Below are 14,193 nucleotides of genomic sequence, written 5' to 3'. Positions count from 1 at the left end.
TATTTAAAACTAGGTTTAAGAAAAGGTTTTGGCTATACTTACACTTTAAAAGGACACACTGTCCCTAGACTGTGCATGTTAGTCCTATGGCAGTAGACGAGGTGTTAAAGTGTACTTTCCTATCTTAAATAAAAATCCCAGCAAATGTATTAGTCTCTTTTAAACGTACTTTTCAATCTTCGTTATTTATATAACAATAGATCATCACTAATGTGTTCTTGCCATCTGCTTAAAGAGTAATCAATCCCCCCGGGTGATCAATATACATTGCAAGGATTTTAACACATTTTGTTGCAGATTCCTATGTATTCTGAAGAAGAAGCTGTTTGTTTCCTCATGTCCTTTCCAAACAAATTTCTAAATTGGTTCGTTGGGTTTATTACAACCACCTGGTGGTGGACTTTCTGTGTTGTAATGAGAAAAGGTTGTAATCGCTGCATCCCATTAATAGTAATTACCTCTTAGGAAGTAGCTCACCAAAAATGCATTGTCTGTTGGAGGGGATACCTAAAATGTTACTTCTATCCTATTGCAGACTTCTGGACAAATCTGTGAGTCAAACACACAAGCTGTAAATAATATTTCTAGTGTTCAGGGCACCTCCAGGTTTCCATCATGCATTTAATTTTTTAACAGTTTAAAAAAATTACAGTGGCTTCTAAGTGAAATGGAAAGCTATTTTTTAATAACATATTAACAATAATAATAAAAATAATAATAAAAATAATATGGCATATGTAGCAATTTTATATGCTCTATTATTTTTTTTTATTAAAGTAGTGTTTTCCTTATATTAACCAAGCAGGAGTGGCTTCAACTGAGAGAAGTGTCATTAGGTAGCCCAATCTGGACTACATTTCTCATCTACCACTGCTTTAGGTAATTATTGAAATACCTTTTTGCTGTATAATTATGTAAAATAAGCAATATTATCAATATATTATTATTGTTATTATTATTACTTAATTGCCAACTTGTAAACGTTTGTAAAAATTGGCAAAATGCATACACTTTTTAAATCTTCATGGAAGCAAATATTTCTGTATCATGTTGGTCATCACAGGCTTATACTTTGCTTTAAACTGGGAAGCTGCATATGTACGGCTGCATTTTATTTTACCACTGTCATTCTGTGTTATATGACAAGTCACAACTGGGCCTGGAAAAGGAAGCCACTGTGTGGGGAGTTGGCTTGGGACAGAAATTATTTTTGCAAGTAGCATGTTGAAGAATACTAATTGCTTTACAAAATGGCTGCCGTCATGCTGTGTATGCTCTAAATATACATGGGGCAGCCATATTTCTTGATTACGTATGCCGACTCTGCTTCCTGCTTTGCAGCGTGCTTAAAGGCTGTGCTTAGCTGCTTCTTCTCACATCACAAGCCGATGAGTCAGCCAACTCACTGAAAAAAAGAAACTCCCATTGTGCCTAATATCTTATCTGAGTAAGACTCTCTTGTGTGGACATCCAAAAGCCCCCAGTCTGCTGCTAGGTGCCGCCATCCTGGATGTGATGTCAGCAGCCCCAGGAGACTCAGAGCTGTCATTCAAGTGAAACTCTATAATATTTCCTTTCACTACTCCCCCGTCAGCTACGTAAAAGATTATGTAGTGAGGAGTGGAGGAGCTGGGCCAACACAGAGAGTAATTAGGAATTTACTCTTTCTGGAGTAATCAAATTTTCTAGCACGCTCAGAGGCACATTGCAAGTCAATACAAAGTAATTTATGGAAAGGTAAAACACGGCAAGTAAGCATATACAAACCTATTTTCTGTGCTTTTAACTGCATTAAGATTGAATTGTGGGTAATCGGATGTAAACGGACACTTGTCCGTTTACATCCGATTACCCATAGACAGACAGGGGGTCCAGTAATTGCAGTTTCTTCCTCCATCTTGGGATGGAGGAAAAAACTGGATGGACATGGATGTCACAGTGGTGACATCTGCTCCGTGTCATTGTGATCAGGAGAGGATCCATGCACGGGTCTTCTCCTGATCAACCCGTATGAAACGGGCCTTAACTGAATTACATTTAGTTTGCTTAATCTCTCAGTATTTGAAGCAGATGCATTTTTTTTTGTAAACACATACTTGTTTGCACCTATTTTGCATCACAGTGCTGCTGATCTCAAATCTACATGCAATTCAGCAATGGTGGGTTTCCTGATGGTGACAACAGTGGACCTTACCTGCATAATGATTTTTGAACTGGCCACTTGTTGTCTCCATAGGAAACCTGTATGACAGTGTGAAAATCACATATATATATATATAAAGTGTTGTCACCCTTTAGCAGGAAGTGCCTGAACAAGGCAGACTTTCAAATATTCGAAATAAACATTTACATGTTAAAGCTTATATGATATTTTAGTGATTGGGTTTACATACATTTAAAGCAAATATATTGTATGCCTTGCCAAAGCCTGTGCAATCAAACCATTGCAAAATTGTGAAGGCGATGAACAGTCATTACTGGAGTAACTTGCTTTAGAATGTAGTTAAACAGTGCCTTCAGTGGTCAATTAACATATTTATTACATAATAACACAATAACTGCACACCTCTAAGCCAAGCATGAGCTCTGTATAATTAATTCACATTTTTAGGTACAGTTACTATTAATTTCTAAAACACTTGATCTTTGAGGACTATTTGCCAGGAACATTTAATCTTTTAAAGGGTGGGGGTGTTTAAGGAATACATAAATGAATGCCTGCTTTGACTTGGGAAGGGCCAATTTACATGTTAATTAGAGAAAACACTTGCCGCCAACACTGCACTTTTGCAGCAGCTGAGCAGAATGTTTGCTGTGCTTCTCCTGAACCCAGTGCTCCAATTACACTGACTGATGGTCTTCTAACTGTTTAGAACTTCAAGTCTCTTCTCCTGATGCCTCTGAGGATGCTGGAAGCCTTCCTGATGACCATCCAGGATCTGTGGACTCCACCTGGGATGACAAGTCTCTTAATGCTGAACAAATCCTTATAGAGAAGAGTCAGGATTACCGAAATGTGGCTACAGAAGAGAGGCAAGGAAAGCAAAATGTTACTCCTGATGCATCCTCTTCTGGCACTGTAAATATTACACTAGAAGAAGATGAGGTGGACGTGGAGATTGATGTTGGAGAAGGCCAGGAAAAAGATGGAGAAGAAGCAATTGATGATGCAACCAATAAAGTTCAAGAAGAGGCCAGCAGACAGGAACCTCAGATAGAGGTGGGAGTGGAAGATAATATAAAAGAACAGGCTGAAACTTTGCATATTTTTGAGGAAAGTTTAGAAGTTGAAGAGGAAGAACCAGTTCCCGACATTAGTGAAAATGAGGAAGAGTTAGCTGTTCCTCAAGAGGAATTAGAGCCAGATGTGGTTGAAGAGTCTGGCGAAGTGACAGAAGAACATCTAGAATCAGCAAAGGAAGAAGATCAAGATTCTGAGACAGAGTTGGACTCAACATCAGAGGAGAAGAAAGAGGAAGAAGAATTAAATCTGAAGGATCAGGTACATGGAGACAAATCATCAGAAGAGGAAGAGCCAGAGGAGGAAACGATTTTAGATGAAGAAAATGGTGTAAATGGAGATGATTTATCAGATGAAATAGAAAAAGAAGAAGCAGAGTTACAAGCTGAAGGGAGGTCATCCGAACCAAAAACTGAAGAGCATGGTTCTGATGGAGAGGGTGCTGAAGCAGTGGAAGAACCTGAGATAGACACTGAGCATGACATAACTGGAGATGAGTCTTCTGAAGAAACTAAAGATGAAGAAGATAAATCAGACTCATGTTCTAAGGAAGATAAAGCCGAAGAAGAGGTTTCAGAACAAGAGAAAGAAGTTGAACAAGAATTGGATGGTGAAGATGAAACAGCTGAAGAAGAATCTCCAGAAGAACAGTTAGCATCAGATGCTGAAGAAGGTATTCATGAAACAAACCTTTCAGAAGAAGAAGATGAAGGAGCACAAGTTGCAAATCCTGATGAGAACATCCTAACAGAAGTTAAAGAACAAGAGAAATTGACTGATATTGATGAAGATAGTCGTACAGAAGATGTTCATGCAGAGAATGTGTCAGTAGAAGCAGCAGAGGTCCCTAAACCAGAGGAAGTTATTCTATCAGATGCAGCTGATAGCACAGAGCAGAGTATAGAATCCACAGGTACAGCCCAGGAAACCACTGGTCAGGAGGATGTTGATGAACCAGCCCCACAATCACCTGCTAAACCACCAGCCTCACAATCACCTGCTAAACCACCTCAGAAACAAGCTGTCAGGACAAAGTCAAGAAGGTTCAAAGGTAGATATTTCAGATGTCTAAATGGGCTCACAATAAAGTAACTATGACTTGCACAACCTGTATTTACGTTGGGGAAAAACCTTAAAAGTTTATCAATATTATCACTCTGTTTTGGCATAAGCGTTATAGTGGTGACAGTTATAAAACTGTAAACAGACTAATAATGTTGTATGTGAAACAGAAAACAATAAAATGCATTCAGAAAAAAAAAATATAAAACTTTGTTATGTTTTAAAAGTTAAACTATGTTATAAATACTGAAAACTTGCACTGCAATAATGTTTTCTATCTAAATAATATCTATAGTTAACAGAGGGTGTATTTAGTTTAAGGGTTCTAGTTATAAACAAGTATGGCCACTAGGTGGCGCTGAGGAGCTTACAGAATAAATGCATACAGCATTACCTATGCTCCTTAGCTCCATCTAGTGGCTATCATGCAGAATTACATTATAACAGTCAAAAATTACATTACACTTGTAAAGAAAATATGCAAGAAAGTTTGTTTTGCATCTATTTGCACAGAACAAATGTTCACAGAGATTCACTGGGTGGATGGCTCTACAAATGGTTTAAAAATTGACTCCTAAGTGTATCTTTAGCTAAAACTTTTTTCATTCCCTTTTTTATTGAAGTTTTTGTACATGAAAAACATAAAGTGTAGTGGACGTACAGTATTTACACAACTTTAATTATAAAACAAGTGGCTATAAAGCAAAATGAGAGACAAAGCTAACCTGTAAATATGAAATAATCTATGATGATCTGTAAGTTATAGATTTCAGTACTGCATTATTACAATGTGAAGGGTCACTGAAGGAACTGTAGGTGTTGTTGTAGTAGACTGACAAAAATATAGAAAAATTTGCATTATAAATTATATTGTTTGAAGCCTCCGTTGTACAGAGTAGCTGAACTCATTGGTTTTAAAGGGAAACTCCAGCCAAGCATAAAATATATATTTAAAACACATATATATGACATGTTTTACCAAGGACTTTATAAAGCTTTGCATATACATGCATATACATTGTCATTCACCCTCCACTGCTGTTCTATACTATATAGCTGTATAGAGCAGCGGCGAGTCAGAGCTGGTCCAGTGGGAAGAGCTCCAGGTGGGGTCCTAATTTAGCTGGCCGGCAACTGCTTGAGGATCCCGACACGCGCGGCACCTCAGGCAGTCACTGGCCAGCTAAATTAGGACCCAACCTGGAGCTCCTCCCACCGGACCAGCGCTGACTCGCCGCTGCTCTCCCGCACCGAAGGTAAGTGAAAAAAAAAACCATAGCGCAAACATCGGGCCATTTTGACAAGTACAAGTACTTGTCAAAATGCCCTGTTTTTACAGGGGGTAGGGGTGGGGGAGGGGGGCGCAAAAATGCACCTTGCCTGTGTAGGCACGAATCCTAGCACCGGCCCTGCTCACAGGTCTTGTGCGGCGCCCACCCCAGCCTGTGACTGGACAGTATGGAGAAGCAGCAGACTGAGGATCTCATCACTCTGCTCTCTTCTCCTACAAGAACACGCCTTGTTATGACATGAGAACAATTCATCAGCTCCTCTCCTTGAGCGGCTTCTCCCTTTGTGTGATCTCTACTGTACAGGGGATTGCAAGAGGTTGATACTAGGTTAAATTCTAGTGCTTTAAAAACATCTGAACACGTAATGGCATGAATTGGTGTTTTTGTCTATTGGCTTTATGGTAAAATCTATGTCATTATGCTGAATGAACATAAAAGCCTAATAAATATGCTAAATCTTGTTCTTTGGAATTCTGATTGGCTAATAATTCCTTCTTTTTTTACAGATGACTTGGAAGAAGCACCAGAGCTCCCAAGAAGGGACAGAAGCCACATAGATAATAGCTTGAAACTCGATGAGGAGAAACTTGCAGATGACTACTCAGGTAACCAAATGTGTCACAATATTAGATGTAATTACAAAATCCTTGTTTTATTAAAGCAAACCTGTCGTAGGAATTAAAATCCACATCCCCCCCTAATTCTGTGCTAGGCGCCCTCTGGTGTCTATACGTACCTTTGGCAGCTCTGTCCTGCTCAATGAGAATCCCAGTACAGACATGTGACGCCTTCTGCTGCAGCGCTTACCAATCACCAAGTACCCTGCTATCACATGGGGGTGTGACGTGTCCCTGAGTGTGTCCCTGAGTGTGTAAATGGTGACAATTCCAGGTATTACCAGTCATTTTCTGTGACATTTTAACAGCAATCAGAGCACTGAGGTGAGAGTAATAAAGGTGAATCCTGGCACCAGATGGCTTTTAATTTTTTGACTGGTTTGCTTTATTATTGAAATGCAGTTGCATTGACAGCAGTGCATTCTCAGTACTTATGCACATGCATTCTTCTATATAAAGGATGAGGTTCCACTCACATTATTTGGCGAGCCAGTCACATTATTTTTTTTTCACGTCAGCATGATACTCATAAAATGTTGCTGCTGTGTACCTTAGGATATCAGAAGCCACAATAGCAACATGATTTAGATGTTCAATGCACAAGGCAAACTGTGACTGCAACATATGCATTGAACATCGGTGTATGATCAAGCTAAATAGGTTCATGGATCACAAATGAGCATGGAAATTAATGTTTGCTCACATATGCAGGGATGCAATCTAGCTGTACCCTTATGTTGTATTTATTTATCTATTACAAGGTTTTATATAGTGTCAACAATTTACACAGCACTTTGCATACTGTACTTTCACATCAGTCCCTGCCCTCAAGTAGCTTACAGTCTGAGGTCCCTATCTCACATGCATACATACACGCACACACATAGAGGGCCAATTTAGCCCAGGAGCCAATTGACTTACTAGCATGTCTTTGGAGTGTGGGAGGAAACTGGAGTACCTGGAGGAAACCCATGCAAGCACAGGGAGAACATGCAAAGTGTATCTGTGTTTGTTTTATTTAATAAATCAGCCATTTTTTTTCTGAGTCTCCCTGTTCTGTGTTTCTCTACAGTGGTGCTACAGAAGCTACGGAAAATATATCACTCTGCTGTAAAACCCATGGAACTGTCCTACAAATACAATGAACTGAGGCAGTATGAGATTACAGGTAAGTACACTGCACAATAAATGGGGCTTAGGAAAGAAACCTTGTATATCTGATGCAAGTTTTTCCAATGTATGCAGTGCTAAAGGTTATGTATGGAAAGGCTTAGAGATAGAAAAGAAAAAAAAAAAGTTTGTCGCCCAAACCCATGCCGCTTTATGTCATCATGCGTTATGCCCATGAAGTATGGCACCCTGGCCTTGGATTACACTAACCCGTATACTTTGCATGATGACAACAGAATATTAAACTTTAAGAAATAATCACACTTCTACATATGGTATATATGCATGCTGACCCTATGCCCCTAGCATCCAGAAAGTTCAAATACAGTGTGCATGACTAAAAGTCTGGATGAACATTTTCATTGTGGTATATATTAAAATATTAGATGGTACTCTAGAAAACGTGAGGAATTTGAATCATTGTATTTCACATGCAGATTTGCAGACACTCCCTATAGTAGCTCTGTGTATCAGGTAATGTGGAAATGGTTACATTGGAGTGTTCTAACTAGGAATGCACCGATACCAATACTATTATATGTATCGGTGCTGATACCGAGTATTTGGGCGAGTACTCGTACTGTTCCAAATGCTCCGATGCCTAGCCCGATACTTCCTGTATCAGTAAGCCGGGCAGCATGTAATGACACGCTGCCCGGCTTTCTGATTGGCCGGGAAGCCACTTTCATGCTCCTTTTGTCACCTCATGACGAGGGAGCATAGAGCCGGCTTCCTGTCCAGTCAGGAAGCCGGGTGCCGCGTCATTACAGGGCGACCGGCTTCCCTGATTGGCCAGCAAGTCGGGTCCATGCTTTCTCGTCACATAGCGACGAGAAGCATGGGGACGGCTTCCTTGCTAATCTGAAAGCCAGGTGGCTAGTCTTTATACGCTGCACGGCTTCCCGGCTAATCAGAAAGCCAGGTGGCGAGTCATTACACGCCGCCTGGCTTCCTGAATGGGACTTCCGGTACTCGGTATCTGCGAGTACCGAAAAAACAAATATCGTTACCGAAATACCGGTATAGATGCATCCCTAGTTCTAACCCTAAAACAGAAATGTAATTTATTGCAGCTTACCAGACCTTAGATGTAGGGGATGCATTTGTTTTCTTTTTTTCAGGCTTTTTTCCCCATTATCCTCACCTGGTATTCCTGTGCGTAACACACTTCCTGTCGCTCTGCGCTACATTTATTTCTCCATTTCTATCTTTGAGGGCAGCCATGGTTGCCATAGAGACTGGACTCCAAACATGTCTGCCTTTCCTCATCTCTGTTACTTGGTGGCTTGATGGGAGTAATAGTGTACACAGTGTAATTGTTAAAAAGGTATTTCGCTCAAAAATGAAAACTAATTCAGCCATCACATCTAAGGACTGGTTAGCTGAAATATATTACATTTTTATTTTTGGGTTCAGGTACTCTTTAACGAATGTAAAAAGTAGAGTTTATCATAACAGCAACCATGCAGTGTTAAGGATCTCCTAACTTTCTGCCTCCAAGCTTGTATCCCATATGGAAATAAAATGGGATATTTAAGATTTACTTTGAAATTCTCAAACTATAATCACACCTGGATATAATTGGTCAGATCCACCGTTTTGTTAAGCCATACATATTTGGGGTCTGAAAGTTGGGACTGTGCCATCAAAATATGGAGGGCTGTAAGGGATGGTATACTCCTGCATTCTTTGTATGCATTATGATATTTGGCGGTCTGTCTGTCTATTGGCTTCAGTATAGTGTCTTCTGTCAAAGTTTTCAGTTTTTGAATTCTTGTGGCAAATCAGCCGACTTTAGACCCAGAACTCCTCTATACTCACTCTGTGTACAGGGGCAAATTATGACCTTCTGCAGATGTTAATTTTCTGACAATAGACATTGAAAGGGCATGATGTGAATGTATGATGACCATAAGCATTTTGGACAGAGTGGAGAACACCAAAAACTCGTCAGGTTTTTATTGCTGCCTGGGTCCCATCTGGATATCGTCACCCTCTCTAATCGTCCTCATGATCACTGTAACTGGGACAGATATGATGAGAGGTCCAAAATGTTTGGAACAGGAATAGAGGGAAAATCTTCTCATGGGGACACCTCTTTTAATGACATCTGTTCATTTACTTTACTTTGGAAAGATTTCCTCTAACTTCCTTTGGTTTCTCCATCACAGAAGTAAATGGAAATCTATCTAAAACTGAAAAAAGCTTTGGCTTTAGATATACTTTATTAAGTTAGGCATGTCCACCAAATATCCAGATTATTAGGATTTTGCTGTAGGCGTATATAGCATGGTACAATAAAAGATACAGGAAAAGGCGGAGTATGGTAATTTAATGTATGCCATGGTGATTTATTAGTAGCATAAGGTTTAGAAAAGTCCTTTCCTGTTCCACCCAATCACTGTGTGTTTGCATTCCCTATCTAGACAAACCATGTCCTTTTACAAAGCCATACCGAATCCAGGTATCACTGCCTAACCTAAAGTAGAATAATTGGATGGTATAGGTATTTAATGCACATTTGCTTACCTACCCCACAGCATAATTGGTCTGTCTGCCTTAATGGCCCATGAAGTTCCCTTTAACACCAGGCAAAAAATGTCTTAACAAGTATACTCTTTCTAATTGCTGTTTTGAGCAAGGCTGAACCTTAAGGTGAACTTGTGAATCCAGCTACATATATTTATGTTCTTTTCACTCCTGTGGCTCAGTTTGGAGCAAGAGAGGCAAAAAACAAATAAAGACAAGTATATGAAACTGGTGGGAAACCTTTTAAGGTGAACCTGTTTCTTTGTATTGTATCAGCAAAGCACAGGTTTATTTGCATTAAAATAGACAGAAGTTCAATAGCAACAGAAGTTCAGGAGCAAAGTTCCATGTGGAATTAGTAATTTTGGAGAGTGTTTAGGTCTTGAATTCCTCAGGACTTTCTCAGACTTCCATTTTTTAGGAGATGCTTTATGGAGAACATATTGCATTTGGCATGTGAATGGTATCACTGTACCACACCACCCTTTTTAAATTTGGAGGGACTTGCTGGGGGCATAGACTTCCCTTGTCTTGAGATGTGATGTTGACATGTAATTTCCCTCCCCTGTGCTAACAGCTTATCATGGACGTACCCTTGCTGACTCGGCCGCAGGTGGGTAGAACTGCCCGAGGTACTTATATCCAGCCTGGCCTACTCAGCTTGTGAGTCTGCTAACCCAGGCCTCAACTAAACCTGACTTCACATGGCTAACCTGCCTTTGCTTACTCATCCACTAGCATCACCTCTCTGGCTTCAGCCATTCAACAAGCTTTCTTAGGAGTTGGCAATGCAGTTGAATGAGTTCAGCATATTACTGAAAAAAAAACTGGCTTATTACTGTATTGTGCAGATGAAATATAGCATAGCTCTGGTATTTAAGTTTGTAAGTTTAAGAACAAGGCAAGCTATGGGATTGATCATTACAGAATGATAAAGATGTAAATCTCAATAAAGTGGCCATACATGAGAAGATAACTTTACCTGATGCACCATTGAAGGCCTTGTGGTGGCTGCTAATGGTGCTCATTCATTCTTTCCACTGTTAGGTAGACTTTCTGACATTAAGCATGTCCCTAAACCATATCAGCTTTTATATCCCATTAAGATTGAACTCCAGGCAAAGACCTAAAATATGAAATGCATATATGGAAACTGTTTTTACCCACCAAAAGATTTGTATTTCTTTGCATACAATTCAGAGGTTTACACAGCCCTGGCACACAACACTGCCCCATCTGGTAGGACAGGAGACCTGATTTTCTCTACTGCAGTTTAGTAACACGTTTCCAGTCTTGTCACTTCCCCAGCTAGTGACTTGAACAGTGAAAGGAGAAGCAGCATGCTGATGAACTCATCTCTCAGTGACTCTGCTCTCTGCTTCTACCACCATGCCCCTTGTTAGCACATGAGTGCTAGAGCACAGCTGACTGGCTCCTTGTTCTGTTTCTCCTACTCCCAATCTGAGCTCTGCTGTACAGGGGATTGCAAGAGGCTAATACCGGTTCAAATTTAGGTACTTGCCCCGTTGCATAAAAAAATACATTTAACTATATATTAATAATAAAGAGATGCATTCATTTGTATGTTTATATCTGCCTGGCAAACTTTAAATACTTGAGTGGAGTGACATTTGTTGACAGTTCTGGTATCCATGTGAAGAACACCTGAATATAACATGACTTAGGCCTACACATTGATGGCTGAACCGATTCAGATGCTCTGTACTGATCCCAAATATGGTTTTGGGGGAACATAGTAGTCATAATCATAATAGGAACCACATGCACATGCCGATGTGGTCCTCGTAAATTGCCTATACTATCTTGCAGTTTCATATTCAATTCAGGGCAATTCATACAGTGCAAAGTCCAATTGTACTATACTTGGAACCCAGCTGACAATGTCACAGTTGCCACAGTACCAGAGTAAAGTCATGGACTGTCTTGTATAGACAGATATTTACTGTAGCAAGGTCGTTACCTGCCGAGGAAAAGAGCAACTGTTTGGGGGATTACTTATGTACAACGATTTTGGATTTAAGCAGTCTCATTAAAGCAGAAATTAAAGTTACAGGGTGTTTTAATTGTCTATCTGAAATATTATTCCTAATAGTCCAATAGACCCAAATTCAAATTATTCTTGTGTAACATTTGCTCTGTTCTTTCAGATGGGGAGATCACTTCCAAACCAATGGTTTTATTTTTGGGACCGTGGAGCGTTGGCAAATCCACCATGATCAACTACCTCTTGGGCCTGGAGGAAACACCCCATCAACTGTACACAGGTAATGTTTGAGGCATTTTTGCTGTTATTGAGAAATTTCCTGGGAATTCTGTGGACATCAAAGCAATAAATCCATCTTGTTACATACTGGCAGGTGCTGAGCCTACAACTTCTGAATTCACTGTCCTTATGCATGGGCCAAAGCTGAAGACCATCGAGGGCATTGTAATGGCTGCCGACAGCGCTCGTTCCTTCTCTCCACTGGAAAAATTTGGGCAGAATTTTCTGGAGAAGCTAATTGGCATTGAAATTCCCCACAAACTTCTTGAGAGGGTCACATTGGTGGACACCCCTGGTATCATTGAGAATCGCAAGCAGCAAGAAAGAGGTTAGGAGATTTGCTGGAAGTGCCAGCATTTGTTGTTAATAATATATTTTTGTATCTTATTTTATTTTATGGCTTTTTTATGATATAGTGTAAAACAGCACTGCAAGCCTTTGAGTTTCCAGTTATTTTTTATTAATTTATTTGTGTAACCTTTTTTTGTGGCCAGATTTAAATTTTGCAAACTTTGGGGCCTCACACTTGTTTGTTAAGATGCTCTGAAATTTAATAGGTTATATCATATTTTTACCATTTCCTGACTGGAACTTTCTTTTATAGGTTATCCATTTAATGATGTCTGCCAGTGGTTCATTGACAGAGCTGACCTCATATTTGTGGTATTTGACCCAACCAAACTGGATGTGGGTCTTGAGTTGGAGATGCTCTTCAAACAGTTGAAAGGACGTGAGTCTCAGATCCGTATTATCCTGAACAAAGCTGATAGCCTGGCCACACAAGAGCTCATGAGGGTGTATGGAGCTCTCTTCTGGAGCTTGGCTCCTCTGATCAATGTGACTGAGCCACCAAGAGTCTATGTCAGTTCATTCTGGCCAGAAGATTACCATCCCGACACACACAGAGAACTATTTCTTAAGGAAGAGAAATCCCTTCTAGAAGATCTCACCCAAGTCATTGAAAACAGACTTGAAAACAAGATTGCCTTTATCCGCCAGCATGCTATTAGAGTCCGAATCCATGCTTTGTTGGTTGACCGCTACCTTCAGACATACAAGGACAAGATGACCTTCTTTAGTGATGGTGAATTGGTCTTTAAAGATATTATTGAGGACCCTGATAAGTTCTTCATTTTCAAGTCTATCTTGGCCAAAACAAATGTCAGCAAGTTTGATCTTCCAAACCGAGAGGCTTACAAAGACTTCTTCGGAGTAAACCCAATTACTAACTTCAAGCTTCTGAACCAGCAGTGCTCATATATGGGTGGCTGTCTGATAGAGAAGATTGAAAGGGCCATTACTCGTGAACTACCAGACCTGCTTAGCGGCATCGGCAAAAAGCCTCAAGGCCTTAACTGCGATGTGACCGGATGCGGGGAAACCCCAAAGAACCGTTACAAAAAACCTTAACTTCTCTCCATCTATGCCTTCTTATATTTAAAACAGATAAATAAACAAAAAACACAATATTTCAACAAAATATGAAGGTCCTGCGATCTTTTAGCGATGGCATAAATTATCATGCACTTGGCCTGTCAAGGCATAAAGCAGAAATGATAAAAAAGATACTTCTTGTCATAGAAGAATACATTGATTACTAGTCACTCTGGTGCTGAAGGAAGATATAAGCAAGAAAACTAAACGAGCCAACACCACTGATATTGTTTGAGCGGTGCAGGCAACTTTTATTCCAATCTTACCATGTTGGGTTGACCTTTGCCTTCTAGTAAAGCAAAACACCATACTGATTATGGATATACAAGGTTTGAGAGGTATTCCAGTTAGCTGCAAAACTCTCTCTATCACCCTGTATCATATCTATACTGCTGCGTTTCCTAGTGGCCACATCTTTAAACTGGGACTTTTTTTTCTAACCTGCACCCTAAAGAACCCAAGAGATGTAGGTTAAATAATCCGCATGGTGAGAGGCATTCCTGCTTCATAACATTAATGTTTATTTAAACCCAAATTTTACTCTTCCCAGCACCACAGTGAAGT

At 39.9% G+C, this 14,193-nt stretch overlaps 1 protein-coding gene across 1 annotated transcript in view; it reads left to right on the top strand.

Annotated features, from left to right (window-relative positions):
* Positions 1-13,709, top strand: part of SRL (sarcalumenin) — a 41,435-nt gene extending 27,726 nt beyond the window's left edge. The window contains exons 2-7 of the mRNA XM_018561179.1: positions 6,102-6,200; positions 7,285-7,380; positions 10,489-10,524; positions 12,080-12,196; positions 12,290-12,523; positions 12,800-13,709. Of these exons, the coding sequence (XP_018416681.1) occupies positions 6,102-6,200; positions 7,285-7,380; positions 10,489-10,524; positions 12,080-12,196; positions 12,290-12,523; positions 12,800-13,605 (1,388 nt within the window). The 3' untranslated portion in view covers positions 13,606-13,709. The remainder of the gene's footprint in view (positions 1-6,101; positions 6,201-7,284; positions 7,381-10,488; positions 10,525-12,079; positions 12,197-12,289; positions 12,524-12,799) is intronic.
* The last annotated feature ends 484 nt before the right edge of the window (positions 13,710-14,193 follow it).

Source organism: Nanorana parkeri, unplaced genomic scaffold (genome assembly GCF_000935625.1).
Source record: "Nanorana parkeri isolate BGI_ZX_2015 unplaced genomic scaffold, ASM93562v1 scaffold19, whole genome shotgun sequence".
Lineage (NCBI taxonomy): Eukaryota > Metazoa > Chordata > Amphibia > Anura > Dicroglossidae > Nanorana > Nanorana parkeri.
The sequence above is the reverse complement of the archived record's forward strand: the minus strand, read 5'-3'. Positions and strand labels throughout refer to the sequence as shown.